This window comes from Oncorhynchus keta, chromosome 1, assembly GCF_023373465.1.
Source record: "Oncorhynchus keta strain PuntledgeMale-10-30-2019 chromosome 1, Oket_V2, whole genome shotgun sequence".
Taxonomy (NCBI): Eukaryota; Metazoa; Chordata; class Actinopteri; order Salmoniformes; family Salmonidae; genus Oncorhynchus; species Oncorhynchus keta.
The window spans coordinates 88,552,402-88,568,354 of NC_068421.1; the positions used below are offsets into that span (position 1 = coordinate 88,552,402).

At 46.4% G+C, this 15,953-nt stretch overlaps 1 protein-coding gene across 1 annotated transcript in view; it reads right to left on the bottom strand.

Annotated features, from left to right (window-relative positions):
• nek7 (NIMA-related kinase 7) overlaps positions 1-15,953 on the bottom strand; it is a 54,557-nt gene that overhangs the window by 6,160 nt on the left and 32,444 nt on the right. Inside the window, exon 5 of the mRNA XM_052464139.1 lies at positions 12-125. Within this exon, the coding sequence (XP_052320099.1) occupies positions 12-125 (114 nt within the window). The remainder of the gene's footprint in view (positions 1-11; positions 126-15,953) is intronic.

Genomic DNA, 15,953 nt, shown 5'->3' on the forward strand with positions numbered 1-15,953 from the left:
TGGAGAAGTACCTCTTCAGAGTAGTGGTCGGATGGAAGTGGAGGGTAGTCACACTGCTCTATCTTCTTACAAAGAGAGTACAGGTTCATCTTATCACCGTAGAACGGGCTCTGGAGAGCTGCCATCTGAGGGAAGAAGAGAGACATTTAGTTAAGGATCCAGGCTGTATCACATCCGGCCATGATTGGGAGTCCTATAGGGCAGCGCACAATTGGCCCAGTGTCGTCCGGGTTTGGCCGGGGTAGGCCGTCATTGTAAATATTCATTTGTTCCTAACTGAATTGCCCAGTTAAATAAAGGTTATATGAAAAACATTTAATGAAAAAAAAATACACAAATACACACAATTCTCTGGAAGACAAAGAAAAGACTTCATCTGAATGTGACCTTCTCGTTGTACACAGTGTGCAAAAAAATAGGAACACCTGCACTTTCCCTGGTATACTGACCTCGTGAATCCAGGTGAAATGTATTATTCTTTATTGATGTCAATAAGGGATCTACACTACAATCAGTGTAGATGAAGGGGAGGAGGCAGGTTAAAGAATGATATTTAAGCCTTGAGACAATTGAGACATGGATTGTGTATGTGGGCCGTTCAGAGGGTAAATGGGCAAAGACAAAAGGTGCCTTTGAACAGGGTGTGGTAGTAGATACCAGGCACACCAGTTTAAGTGTGTCAAGAACTGAAAAGCTGCTGGGTTTTTCACACTCAACAGTTTCCCGTGTGTATCAAGAATGGTCCACCACCCAAAGGACATCCAGCCATCTTGACAACTGTGGGAAGCATTGGAGTCAACATGGGCCAGCATCCCTGTGGAACACTTTCAACACCTTGTAGAGTCCATGACCTGATAAATTGAGGCTGTTGAGGGCAAAAGGGGGTGCAACTCAATATTAGGAAGGTGTTCCTAATGTTTTGTACACTCAGTGTATGTGTGACCACTGGACTGAAGTCTGTGTATGTGTGAGATAGAGAATGGTTGGATTTCAAATCAACTGAACCAAAAAATGTAATCCCAGGAAGTTTATTTTTGGTTGTTTGTTTCCCTCCAGTTGACTGGTTTTCTCCTGCTCCGTTTCTCTATTAAAACTAAGAGGAGAAAGGAGGGAGGAGAGAGAAGGGGGGATATCTCAGTTAGGTGGAACAGAGAGGCCCCTTCTCTGAAAAAGGTAGGCAGGCGAGCGTAGCCACAGAGAAGAGGAAGAGTGGAGGAGAAGGGAAGGAGGGCGAGTGGGTAAAGCAGGATGTAGGGAGAGTGGAGAAAGGTGGGAGGAAGGGGAGAGTAGGTAGAGGAGTGAGAGGCAGACATTAGCTGAAGCAGCCATCGAGACCGGTGTCACTTTTCTTCCAGATGTTCCATTATCTCTCCCCTTTTCTCTCTCTCTTCCTCACACCATCTTTATCATTTACCAGCGCTTAATCAAGCAACCAAAGGGTTGCCTAGCAACGAGGGGAGGATAGAAAAGGAGACACATTGCTTCCATCGAAGCAGTTATTCAACCCCTCTCTCCATCCCTCCATCTAACAGTGGGTGTTGGACATGGTTAAGACAGCCTCTGTCACGTCAGCCAATAAGAAGTTAGGATGATGGTGCAAGAATATCTCCCCTCGACACCCCCCCCCCCCACACACACACTGCATCATCGCTTACACACACTATTGTAGCACACTGTAGCACACAGAGAAAGAGAAAGAGAGAGAGCGAGACAGAGAGAGAAAGAGACAGAGAGCGAGAGAGAGAGAGAAAGAGAGAGAGAAATAGAGAGACAGAGAGAGAGAGACAGAGAGAGAGGCAGAGAGAGACAGAGAGAGAGAGAGACAGAGAGATAAAGAGAGAAAAAGAGAGAGAGAAAGAGAGGAGAGAAAAAGAGAGAGAGAAAGCGCGAGAAAGAGAGAAGAGAGAGAGAAAGTGAGAGAGAGAGAGAGAGAGAGAGAGAGAGAGAGAGAGAGAGAGAGAGAGAGAGAGAGAGAGAGAGAGAGAGAGAGAGAGAGAGAGAGAGAGAGAGAGAGAGAAAGAAAGAGAGAGAGAGAGAGAGAGAGAGAGAAAGAGAGAGAGAGAGAGAAAGAAAGAGAAAGAGAGAGAAAGAGAGAAAGAGAGAGAAAGAGAGACCAGGAGAGAGATAGACCAGGAGAGAGAGAGAGACCAGAGAGAGAGAGAGAGAGAGAGAGAGAGAGAGATCAGAGAGAGAGAGAGAGAGAGAGAGAGAGAGAGAGAGACCAGGAGAGAGAGAGAGACCAGAGAGAGAGAGAGAGAGAGACCAGGTGAGAGAGAGGAGAGAGAGAGAGACCAGGAGAGAGAGAGAGAGAGAGACCAGGAGAGAGAGAGAGAGAGAGAGACCAGGAGAGAGAGAGAGAGAGAGAGACCAGAGAGAGAGGAGAGAGAGAGAGAGAGAGAGAGAGAGAGAGAGAGAGAGAGAGACCAGAGAGAGAGAGAGAGAGAGAGAGAGAGAGAGAGAGAGAGAGAGAGAGAGAGAGAGAGAGAGAGAGAGAGAGAGAGAGAGAGAGAGAGAGAGAGAGAGAGAGAGAGAGAGAGAGAGAGAGAGAGAGAGAGAGAGAGATGGTAGGGGTAGGCAGACAGCAGCTGTGGCCAGTAAAGGGTTGTACCATTGTATTTTCATGCATCTTCTGCTTTTGACAGAAGAAAAATGTCAACTGTCCTGTTTGTATTTGGGAGTTTTTGCACTATTCATCTGGTTCATTAGGGTCTGTTACTACTGGCCCCTGACAGCTGCCGGCCCTGCACACACACAGGGCCCCCCCACTCTCTCAAACTCACTGCAGGCTGGGCGTCATGGCGATAGGCGAGATGACTGACTCACTCTATGACCTCTAGGACCTGTGTGTGGGCTCATTGGTATTCCAGGGTTTGTTGCCGCACACGCACGCCTGCTGTCTGTCTGAGGGACTGCTGGTGGCATGCACACACACACACTTTTTTCCTCTTGCTGGTTGTCTGCCTCCTCCTCGCCCATCGGTCGCTGTGCAGTGTCTGTGTTCTTCTCTACAGTTCAGTCTGAGTTAGCATGAGGCCCTGGCCATGTTAAGGAGGACGTATGTTCGGTCTATAGTCGTGGCCACAAGTTTAGAAAATTACACAGATATACACAGATATACAGACAAAGTCTGCTGTCACAGTTTGTATGATGGCAATTTGCATATACTCCAGAATGATATGAAGAGTGATCAGATGAATTGCAATTAATTGCAAAGTCCCTCTTTGCCATGCAAATGAACTGAATCCCCCAAAAAACATTTGCATTGCATTTCAGCCCTGCCACAAAAGGACCAGCTGACATCATGTCAGTGATTCTCTCATTAAAACAGGTGTGAGTGTTGATGAGGACAAGGCTGGAGATCACTCTGTCATGCTGAATGAGTTCAAATAACAGACTGGAAGCTTCAAAAGGAGGGTGGTACTTGGAATCATTGTTCTTCCTCTGTCAAACATGGTTACCTGCAAGGAAACATGTGCCTTCATCATTACTTTGCACAAAAAGGGCTTCACATGCAAGGATATTGCTGCCAGTAAGATTGCACCTAAATCAACCATTTATCGGATCATCAAGATCTTCAAGGAGAGCGGTTCAATTGTTGTGAAGAAGGTTTTAGGGCACACAAGAAAGTCCAGCAAGTGCCAGGACCATCTCCAAAAGTTGATTCAGCTGCGGGGTCGGGGCACCACTAGTACAGAGCTTGCTCAGGAATGGCAGCAGGCAGGTGTGAGTGCATCTGCACGCACAGTGAGGTGAAGACTTTTGGAAGAAGGCCTGGTGTCAAGAAGGGCAGCAAAGAAGCCACTTCTCTCCAGGAAAAACATCAGGGACAGACTGATATTCTGCAAAAGGTACAGGGATTGGACTTCTGAGGACTGGGGTAAAGTCATTTTCTCTGATGAATCCCCTTTCATCCGGAAACAAGCTTGTCCGGAGAAGACAAGGTGAGCGCTACCATCAGTCCTGTGTCATGCCAACAGTAAAGCATCCTGAGACCATTCATGTGTGGGGTTGCTTCTCAGCCAAGGGAATGGGCTCACTCACAATTTTGCCTAAAAACACAGCCATTAATAAAGAATGGTACCAACACATCCTCTGAGAGCAACTTCTCCCAACCATCCAGGAATAGTTTGGTGACGAACAATGCCTTTTCCAGCATGATGGAGCACCTTTACATAAGTGGCCATAAGTGGCTAAGGGAACAAAACATCGATATTTTGGGTTCATGGCCAGGAAACTCCCCAGACCTTAATCCCATTGAGAACTTGTGGGGCGGGTGGACACACAAAAACCCACAAATTCTGACAAACTCCAAGCATTGATTATGCAAGAATGGGCTGCCATCAGTCAGGATGTGGTCCAGAAGTTAATTGACAGCATGCCAGGGCGGATTGCATGCCAGGGCGGACACTTATGAAATGCTTTTAATTATACTTCAGTATTCTATAGTAACATCTGACAAAATATCTAAAGACACTGAAGCAGCAAACTTTATGTCATTCTCAAAAGTTTTGGCCACGACTGTAGACAGCTACAAAAAATACAGATGAAAACTCTCTTGGTAGATAGTGTGGTCTACAGCATATCATGAGATACTCTACCTCAGGTGAGCGAAACCCGAGACTTCCTTAGATATCGTGCAGCAGCCGTTATTTGCAAAAATACATAGTCCGTGCCCGAGAACACTAAGGTAACTTGCCTAAATGACTGACAACCCATAGCACTCACGTCTGTAGCCATGAAGTGCTTTGAACAGCTGGTCATGACTCTAATCAACACCATTGTCCCAGAAACCCTAGACCCATTCCAATTTGCATAACACCCCAACAGATCCACAGATGATGCAATCTCTATTGCACTCCACACTGCCCTCTCCCACCTGGACAAAATGAACACCTATGTGAGAATGCTGTTCATTGACAACAGCACAGCGTTCAACACCATAGTGCCCTCAAAGCTCATCAATAAGCTAAGGATCCCGGGACTAAACACCTCCCTCTGCAACTGGATCCTGGACTTCCTGACGGGCCGCCCCCAGGTGGTAAGGGTAGGTAACAACACATCCGCCACGCTGATCCTCAACACGGGGGCACCTCAGGGGTGCGTGCAAAGTCCCCTCCTGTACTGAACAGGGAGTGTACTCCCTGTTCACTCATAACTGCACAGCCAGGCACGACTCCATCATTAAGTTTGCTGATGACACAACTGTGGCAGGCCTGATCACCGTTAACGACGAGACAGCCTATAGGGAGGTCAGAGACCTGTGGTGCCAGGACAACAACTTCTTTCTCAACATGATCAAGACGAAGGAGATGATTGTGGACTACAGGAAAAAGAGGACAGAGCACGCCCCCATTCTCATCGACGCGGCTGTAGTTGAGCAGGTTGAGCGCTTCAAGTTCCTTGGTGTCCACATCACCAACCAACTAACATGGTCCAAGCACGTCAACACAGTCATGAAGAGGGCACGACAACACCTTTTCCCCCTCAGGAGACTGAAAATATTTGGCATGGGTCCTCAGATCCTTCAGAAGGTTCTACAGCTGCACCGTCGAGACCCCCCTCCGTTTACACCACTGCTACTCTCTGTTGTTATCATCTATACATAGTCACTTAATAATTATACCTACATGTACATATTACCTCAATTAACCGGTGCCCCCGCACATTGACTCTGTACCTGTATCCCCCTGAATATAGTCTTGTTATTGTTATTTTACTACTGCTCTTTAAATACTTGCTACTTTATTTCTTATTCATATTATTATTATTTTATTTTTTAATTAAACTGCATGGTTGGTTAGGGGCTCATAAGTAAGCATTTCACTGTAAGGTACACCTGTTGTATTTGGCGCATGTCACTAATAAAATGTGATTTGATTTAATGATAATGCAAAGGATTTTCCCAAGGTTGCTGTTGACATTAGTTATTGGGGTCAAATTTGTCTCCACTTTTGTGGATTGGGGTTATCAGTGCTTGGTTCCAAATATTGGAGAAGATGCCAGAGCTGAGGATGATGTTAAAGTATAGCCAATTGGAATTTGTGGTCTGTATATTTTATAATGTCATGTAGGATACCATCAACACCACAGGCCTTTTGGGGTTAGAAGGTTTATATTTTGTCCTGTAGTTCATGTAATGTAATTGGAGATACCAGTGGGTTCTGGGATTGAATTTGTTGTTTCCTAAATGTTTTTTTTTGGCAGGTTTACACACTACTTTCCATCCATCTATAACATGTCTTTTAATATTGTGCAGTTCCTTTGACTTTGATGCCTAATGAGTATTGCTCTCTCTCTCCCTCTCGTTCGCTCTCCCTCCCCTGTTGTATAGAACAGCCTTTCAGATAGAATCAGCCCTCCCTCCCCTGTTGTATAGAACAGCCTTTCAGGTGGAATCAGCCCTCCCTCCCCTGTTGTATAGAACAGCCTTTCAGATAGAATCAGCCCTCCCTCCCCTGTTGTATAGAACAGCCTTTCAGATGGAATCAGCCCTCCCTCCCCTGTTGTATAGAACAGCCTTTCAGATAGAATCAGCCCTCCCCTGTTGTATAGAACAGCCTCTCAGATAGAATCAGCCCTCCCTCCTCCTTTCAGATGGAATCAGCCCTCCCTCCCCTGTTGTATAGAACAGCCTTTCAGATAGAATCAGCCCTCCCTCCCCTGTTGTATAGAACAGCCTTTCAGATAGAATCAGCCCTCCCTCCCCTGTTGTATAGAACAGCCTTTCAGATAGAATCAGCCCTCCCTCCCCTGTTGTATAGAACAGCCTTTCAGATAGAATCAGCCCTCCCTCCCCTGTTGTATAGAACAGCCTTTCAGATGGAATCAGCCCTCCCTCCCCTGTTGTATAGAACAGCCTTTCAGATAGAATCAGCCCTCCCCTGTTGTATAGAACAGCCTCTCAGATAGAATCAGCCCTCCCTCCCCTGTTGTATAGAACAGCCTTTCAGATAGAATCAGCCCTCCCTCCCCTGTTGTATAGAACAGCCTTTCAGATAGAATCAGCCCTCCCTCCCCTGTTGTATAGAACAGCCTTTCAGATAGAATCAGCCCTCCCTCCCCTGTTGTATAGAACAGCCTTTCAGATAGAATCAGCCCTCCCTCCCCTGTTGTATAGAACAGCCTTTCAGGTGGAATCAGCCCTCCCTCCCCTGTTGTATAGAACAGCCTTTCAGATAGAATCAGCCCTCCCTCCCCTGTTGTATAGAACAGCCTTTCAGATGGAATCAGCCCTCCCTCCCTGTTGTATAGAACAGCCTTTCAGATAGAATCAGCCCTCCCTCCCCTGTTGTATAGAACAGCCTTTCAGATGGAATCAGCCCTCCCTCCCCTGTTGTATAGAACAGCCTTTCAGATAGAATCAGCCCTCCCTCCCCTGTTGTATAGAACAGCCTTTCAGATAGAATCAGCCCTCCCTCCCCTGTTGTATAGAACAGCCTTTCAGATGGAATCAGCCCTCCCTCCCCTGTTGTATAGAACAGCCTTTCAGATAGAATCAGCCCTCCCTCCCCTGTTGTATAGAACAGCCTTTCAGATGGAATCAGCCCTCCCTCCCCTGTTGTATAGAACAGCCTTTCAGATGGAATCAGCCCTCCCCTGTTGTATAGAACAGCCTTTCAGATAGAATCAGCCCTCCCCTGTTGTATAGAACAGCCTTTCAGATAGAATCAGCCCTCCCCTGTTGTATAGAACAGCCTTTCAGATAGAATCAGCCCTCCCCTGTTGTATAGAACAGCCTTTCAGATGGAATCAGCCCTCCCTCCCCTGTTGTATAGAACAGCCTCTCAGATGGAATCAGCCCTCCCTCCCCTGTTGTATAGAACAGCCTTTCAGATAGAATCAGCCCTCCCTCCCCTGTTGTATAGAACAGCCTTTCAGATAGAATCAGCCCTCCCCTGTTGTATAGAACAGCCTTTCAGATGGAATCAGCCCTCCCCTGTTGTATAGAACAGCCTTTCAGGTGGAATCATCCCTCCCCTGTTGTATAGAACAGCCTTTCAGATAGAATCAGCCCTCCCTCCCCTGTTGTATAGAACAGCCTCTCAGAAAGAATCAGCCCTCCCTCCCCTGTTGTATAGAACAGCCTTTCAGGTGGAATCAACCCTCCCCTGTTGTATAGAACAGCCTCTCAGATGGAATCAGCCCTCCCCTGTTGTATAGAACAGCCTTTCAGATAGAATCAGCCCTCCCTCCCCTGTTGTATAGAACAGCCTCTCAGAAAGAATCAGCCCTCCCTCCCCTGTTGTATAGAACAGCCTTTCAGATAGAATCAGCCCTCCCTCCCCTGTTGTATAGAACAGCCTTTCAGATAGAATCAGCCCTCCCTCCCCTGTTGTATAGAACAGCCTTTCAGATAGAATCAGCCCTCCCTCCCCTGTTGTAGAGAACAGCCGTTCAGGTGGAATCAGCCCTCCCCTGTTGTAGAGAACAGCCTTTCAGATAGAATCAGCCCTCCCTCCCCTGTTGTATAGAACAGCCTTTCAGATGGAATCAGCCCTCCCTCCCCTGTTGTATAGAACAGCCTTTCAGATGGAATCAGCCCTCCCTCCCCTGTTGTATAGAACAGCCTTTCAGATAGAATCAACCCTCCCCTGTTGTATAGAACAGCCTTTCAGATGGAATCAGCCCTCCCTCCTCTGTTGTATAGAACAGCCGTTCAGGTGGAATCAGCCCTCCCTCCCCTGTTGTATAGAACAGCCTTTCAGATGGAATCAGCCCTCCCTCCCCTGTTGTAGAGAACAGCCTTTCAGGTGGAATCAGCCCTCCCTCCCCTGTTGTAGAGAACAGCCTTTCAGGTGGAATCAGCCCTCCCTCCCCTGTTGTATAGAACAGCCTTTCAGATAGAATCAGCCCTCCCCCTGTTGTAGAGAACAGCCTTTCAGATGGAATCAGCCCTCCCTCCCCTGTTGTAGAGAACAGCCTTTCAGGTGGAATCAGCCCTCCCTCCCCTGTTGTATAGAACAGCCTTTCAGATAGAATCAACCCTCCCCTGTTGTATAGAACAGCCTTTCAGATAGAATCAGCCCTCCCCTGTTGTATAGAACAGCCTTTCAGATAGAATCAGCCCTCCCCTGTTGTATAGAACAGCCTTTCAGATAGAATCAACCCTCCCCTGTTGTATAGAACAGCCTTTCAGATAGAATCAGCCCTCCCCTGTTGTATAGAACAGCCTTTCAGATAGAATCAACCCTCCCCTGTTGTATAGAACAGCCTTTCAGATAGAATCAGCCCTCCCCTGTTGTATAGAACAGCCTTTCAGATGGAATCAGCCCTCCCTCCCCTGTTGTATAGAACAGCCTTTCAGATGGAATCAGCCCTCCCTCCCCCTGTTGTATAGAACAGCCTTTCAGATAGAATCAACCCTCCCTCCCCTGTTGTATAGAACAGCCTTTCAGATAGAATCAGCCCTCCCCTGTTGTATAGAACAGCCTTTCAGATAGAATCAACCCTCCCCTGTTGTATAGAACAGCCTTTCAGATAGAATCAGCCCTCCCCTGTTGTATAGAACAGCCTTTCAGAAGGAATCAGCCCCCCCCCTGTTGTATAGAACAGCCTCTCAGATGGAATCAGCCCTCCCTCCCCTGTTGTATAGAACAGCCTCTCAGATGGAATCAGCCCTCCCTCCCCTGTTGTATAGAACAGCCTTTCAGATGGAATCAGCCCTCCCTCCCCAGTTGTATAGAACAGCCTTTCAGATGGAATTAGCCCTCCCCTGTTGTATAGAACAGCCTTTCAGATAGAATCAACCCTCCCCTGTTGTATAGAACAGCCTTTCAGATAGAATCAACCCTCCCCTGTTGTATAGAACAGCCTTTCAGATAGAATCAGCCCTCCCTCCCCTGTTGTATAGAACAGCCTTTCAGAAGGAATCAGCCCCCCTGTTGTATAGAACAGCCTCTCAGATAGAATCAGCCCTCCCTCCCCTGTTGTATAGAACAGCCTCTCAGATGGAATCAGCCCTCCCCTGTTGTATAGAACAGCCTTTCAGATGGAATCAGCCCTCCCTCCCCCTGTTGTATAGAACAGCCTTTCAGATAGAATCAACCCTCCCTCCCCTGTTGTATAGAACAGCCTTTCAGATAGAATCAGCCCTCCCCTGTTGTATAGAACAGCCTTTCAGATGGAATCAGCCCTCCCTCCCCTGTTGTATAGAACAGCCTTTCAGATAGAATCAGCCCTCTTTCTCCCCTGTTGTATAGAACAGCCTCTCAGATGGAATCAGCCCTCCCTCCCCTGTTGTATAGAACAGCCTTTCAGATGGAATCAGCCCTCCCTCCCCTGTTGTATAGAACAGCCTTTCAGATGGAATCAGCCCTCCCCTGTTGTATAGAACCCCTGTTGTATAGAACAGCCTCTCAGATGGAATCAGCCCTCCCTCCCCTGTTGTATAGAACAGCCTCTCAGATGGAATCAGCCCTCCCTCCCCTGTTGTATAGAACAGCCTTTCAGATGGAATCAGCCCTCCCTCCCCAGATGGAATCAGTTGTATAGAACAGCCTTTCAGATGGAATTAGCCCTCCCCTGTTGTATAGAACAGCCTTTCAGATATAATCAGCCCTCCCCTGTTGTATAGAACAGCCTTTCAGATAGAATCAACCCTCCCCTGTTGTATAGAACAGCCTTTCAGATAGAATCAGCCCTCCCCTGTTGTATAGAACAGCCTTTCAGAAGGAATCAGAACAGCCTTTCCCCCCCTGTTGTATAGAACAGCCTCTCAGATAGAATCAGCCCTCCCTCCCCTGTTGTATAGAACAGCCTCTCAGATGGAATCAGCCCTCCCCTGTTGTATAGAACAGCCTTTCAGATGGAATTAGCCCTCCCCTGTTGTATAGAACAGCCTCTCAGATGGAATCAGCCCTCCCCTGTTGTATAGAACAGCCTTTCAGATGGAATTAGCCCTCCCTCCCCTGTTGTATAGAACAGCCTTTCAGATAGAATCAGCCCTCCCCTGTTGTATAGAACAGCCTTTCAGACAGAATCAGCCCTCCCCTGTTGTATAGAACAGCCTTTCAGATATAATCATCCCTCCCTCCCCAGTTGTATAGAACAGCCTTTCAGATATAATCAGCCCTCCCTCCCTTGTTGTATAGAACAGCCTTTAAGATGGAATCAGCCCCTGTTGTATAGAACAGCCTTTCAGATAGAATCAGCCCTCCCTCCCCTGTTGTATAGAACAGCCTTTCAGATGGAATCAGCCCTCCCACCCCTGTTGTATAGAACAGCCTTTCAGATAGAATCAGCCCTCCCTCCCCTGTTGTATAGAACAGCCTTTCAGATAGAATCAGCCCTCCCTCCCCTGTTGTATAGAACAGCCTTTAAGATGGAATCAGCCCTCCCTCCCCTGTTGTATAGAACAGCCTTTCAGATGGAATCAGCCCTCCCTCCCCTGTTGTATAGAACAGCCTTTAAGATGGAATCAGCCCTCCCTCCCCTGTTGTATATAACAGCCTTTCAGATGGAATCAGCCCTCCCTCCCCTGTTGTATAGAACAGCCTTTCAGATGGAATCAGCCCTCCCTCCCCTGTTGTATAGAACAGCCTTTAAGATGGAATCAGCCCTCCCTCCCCTGTTGTATAAAACAGCCTTTCAGATAGAATCAGCCCTCCCCTGTTGTATAGAACAGCCTTTCAGATAGAATCAACCGTCCCCTGTTGTATAGAACAGCCTTTCAGATAGAATCAACCCTCCCCTGTTGTATAGAACAGCCTTTCAGATGGAATCAGCCCTCCCCTGTTGTATAGAACAGCCTTTCAGATGGAATCAGCCCTCCCCTGTTGTATAGAACAGCCTTTCAGATGGAATCCGCCCTCCCCTGTTGTATAGAACAGCCTTTCAGATGGAATCCGCCCTCCCCTGTTGTATAGAACAGCCTTTCAGATGGAATCAGCCCTCCCCTGTTGTATAGAACAGCCTTTCAGATGGAATCAGCCCTCCCCTGTTGTATAGAACAGCCTTTCAGATGGAATCAGCCCTCCCCTGTTGTAGAGAACAGCCTTTCAGATGGAATCAGCCCTCCCCTGTTGTAGAGAACAGCCTTTCAGATGGAATCAGCCCTCCCTCCCCTGTTGTATAGAACAGCCTTTCAGATGGAATCAGCCCTCCCTCCCCTGTTGTATAGAACAGCCTTTCAGATGGAATCAACCCTCCCTCCCCTGTTGTAGAGAACATCCTTTCAGATAGAATCAGCCCTCCCTCCCCTGTTGTATAGAACAGCCTTTCAGATAGAATCAGCCCTCCCTCCCCTGTTGTATAGAACAGCCTTTAAGATGGAATCAGCCCTCCCCTGTTGTAGAGAACAGCCTCTCAGATAGAATCAGCCCTCCCCTGTTGTATAGAACAGCCTTTCAGATAGAATCAGCCCTCCCCTGTTGTATAGAACAGCCTTTCAGATAGAATCAGCCCTCCCCTGTTGTATAGAACAGCCTTTCAGATAGAATCAGCCCTCCCCTGTTGTATAGAACAGCCTTTCAGATAGAATCAGCCCTCCCCTGTTGTAGAGAACAGCCTTTCAGATAGAATCAGCCCTCCCCTGTTGTAGAGAACAGCCTCTCAGATAGAATCAGCCCTCCCTCCCCTGTTGTATAGAACAGCCTTTCAGATAGAATCAACCCTCCCCTGTTGTATAGAACAGCCTTTCAGATAGAATCAGCCCTCCCCTGTTTTATAGAACAGCCTCTCAGATGGAATCAGCCCTCCCCCTTTCTTTCTTCAGTCTTCACGCATGACAAATTATGAGGGAAAACAAAGTTAGACGCTATCTGTTAATGTGATATAATGTGCTCTATTAATTCATGCCGACCTAAGAGAGAGAATGTGTGTGTAGGCACATACACACAAATTAATTCACTAAGCTATCACATTAAACTATGACAGTAGGGCCAGCAGTAGGAAGAGAAGGCACCAAGGTAATGCTCAGTGGATAAAACTGGCATACTATGTGACACATTTTTAATTAGATGTTAAAAGTGTGAAATGAACTAAAAATGTAAGCGTTTTCACAGCAGAGCTACAGTATACAGATGCCTTTAAGGACGCATGTTCTCATCTTTTATTATAAGGTCAAACATCCAGGGGCATTAAGCTATATACGGTTATAAAGCTATACATGGTTATAAAGCTATAGGGGAATACAGCTATATACGGTTATAAAGCTATACATGGTTATAAAGCTATAGGGGAATACAGCTATATACGGTTATAAAGCTATACATGGTTATAAAGCTATAGGGGAATACAGCTATATACGGTTATAAAGCTATACATGGTTATAAAGCTATAGGGGAATACAGCTATATACGGTTATAAAGCTATACATGGTTATAAAGCTATAGGGGAATACAGCTATATACGGTTATAAAGCTATACATGGTTATAAAGCTATAGGGGAATACAGCTATATACGGTTATAAAGCTATACATGGTTATAAAGCTATAGGGGAATACAGCTATATACGGTTATAAAGCTATACATGGTTATAAAACTATAGGGGAATACAGCTATATAGGGGAATAAAGCTATATAGGGGAATACAGCTATATAGGGGAATACAGCTGTATAGGGGAATATAGCTATATAGGGGAATAGAGCTATATAGGGGAATAGAGCTATATAGGGGAATACAGCTATACAGGGGAATACAGCTATATAGGGGGATAAAGCTATATAGGGGAATACAGCTATATAGGGGAATACAGCTATATAGGGGAATATAGCTATATAGGGGAATACAGCTATACAGGGAATACAGCTATATAGGGGATAAAGCTATACAGGGGAATACAGCTATATAGGGGAATACAGCTATATAGGGGAATACAGCTATATAGGGGAATACAGCTATATAGGGGAATACAGCTATATAGGGGAATACAGCTATATAGGGGAATACAGCTATATAGGGGAATACAGCTATATAGGGGAATACAGCTATATAGGGGAATACAGCTATATAGGGGAATACAGCTATATAGGGGAATACAGCTATATAGGGAAATACAGCTATATAGGGGAATACAGCTATATAGGGGAATACAGCTATATAGGGAAATACAGCTATATAGGGGAATACAGCTATATAGGGGAATACAGCTATATAGGGGAATACAGCTATATATAAAGCTATTTAGGAGTATAAAGCTACAAATGGGTTTGAAGCTATATAGGAGTATACACTAAAGCAATATAGGGCTATACAGCTATATAGGGGTAAAAAGCTATATAGGGGTATAAAGCTATATAGGGGTATAAAGCTATATAGGGGTATGAAGCTACATAGCGGTATGAAGCTACATTGGGGTATGAAGCTACATTGGGGTATGAAGCTACATAGGGGTATGAAGCTACATTGGGGTATGAAGCTACATAGGGGTATGAAGCTACATTGGGGTATGAAGCTACATAGGGGTATACAGTAAAGCAATATAGTGATACAAAGCTGTATAGGGGTATAAAGCTATATAGCGGTATAAAGTTATTTAGGGTTAAAAGCTATATGGGGTATTAAGCTATTTAGGGGTATGACGCTACATAGGGGTATAAAGTAAAGCAGTATAAAAAATACATGGGGTTATAACGCTACATTGGGTTATAACGCTACATGGGGTTATAACGCTACATGGGGTTATAACGCTACATTGGGTTATAACGCTACATTGGGTTATAACGCTGCATGGGGTTATAACGCTACATGGGGTTATAACGCTACACAGGAGTAATAAGCTACACACGGGTATAATGCTACATATGGGGTTTGACGCTACATAGGGTTATAACGCTACATAGGGTTATAACGCTACATAAGGTTATAATGCTACATAAGGTTAGGTTATAACGCTACATAGGGTTATAACGCTACATAAGGTTAGAACGCTACACAGGAGTAATAAGCTACTGTAACGTCGTTCTTCGTTTGTAGAAAGAGAGTCGGACCGAAATGCAGAGTGGTGGTTACTCATGACTTTAAATGAAAAAGTGACACATGAAATAACTATTACATATACAAAAACAACAAACGCAACGTGAAACCTATTACAGCCTATCTGGTGAAACTACAGGAACAATCACCCACGAAATACACAGAGAAACCCCGGCTACCTAAATACGGTTCCCAATCAGAGACAACGAGAATCACCTGACTCTGATTGAGAACCGCCTCTGGCAGCCAAGCCTAAACAACACCCCTACTCAGCGGCAATCCCAAATACTACAAACCTCAATACGAAAATACAATATAATAACCCCATGTCACACCCTGGCCTGACCAAATAATAAAGAAAACACAAAATACTAAGACCAAGGCGTGACAGAATCCCACAGAACTGAGGGGCAGCTCGGGACTGAGGCAGCTCGGGACTGAGGGGCAGCTCGGGACTGAGGGGCAGCCCGGGACTGAGGGGCAGCCCGGGACTGAGGGGCAGCCCGAGACTGAGGGGCAGCCCGGAACTGAGGGGCAGCCCGGAACTGAGGGGAAGCCCAGTACTGAGAGAAAGCCGAGTACTGAGAGGAAGCCCAGTACTGAGATGAAGCTCAGGTAGGTAGTAGGCTTCGGTAGATCCTGGCTGGCTGGCGGATCTGGTAGAATCTGGTTGACTGGCAGATCTAGAAGATCATGGCTGACTGGCAGATCTAGCTGCTCTATGCAGACTGGCAGATCTGGAAGAGACTGGTTGACTGGCAGATCTGGTTGACTGGCAGATCTAGAAGATCATGGCTGACTGGCGGATCTTGCTGCTCCTTGCAGACTGACAGCTCTGACTGCTCCATGCAGGCTGACAGCACCCTGCAGACTGGCAGCTCCTTGCAGACTGACAGCTCCTTGCAGACTGACAGCTCCTTGCAGACTGACAGCTCTTTGAAGACTGGCAGCTCTGGCTGCTTTATGCAGACTGACAGCTCTGGCTGCTTCATACAGACTCACAGCTCTGACTGCTCCATGCAGGCTGACAGCACCCTG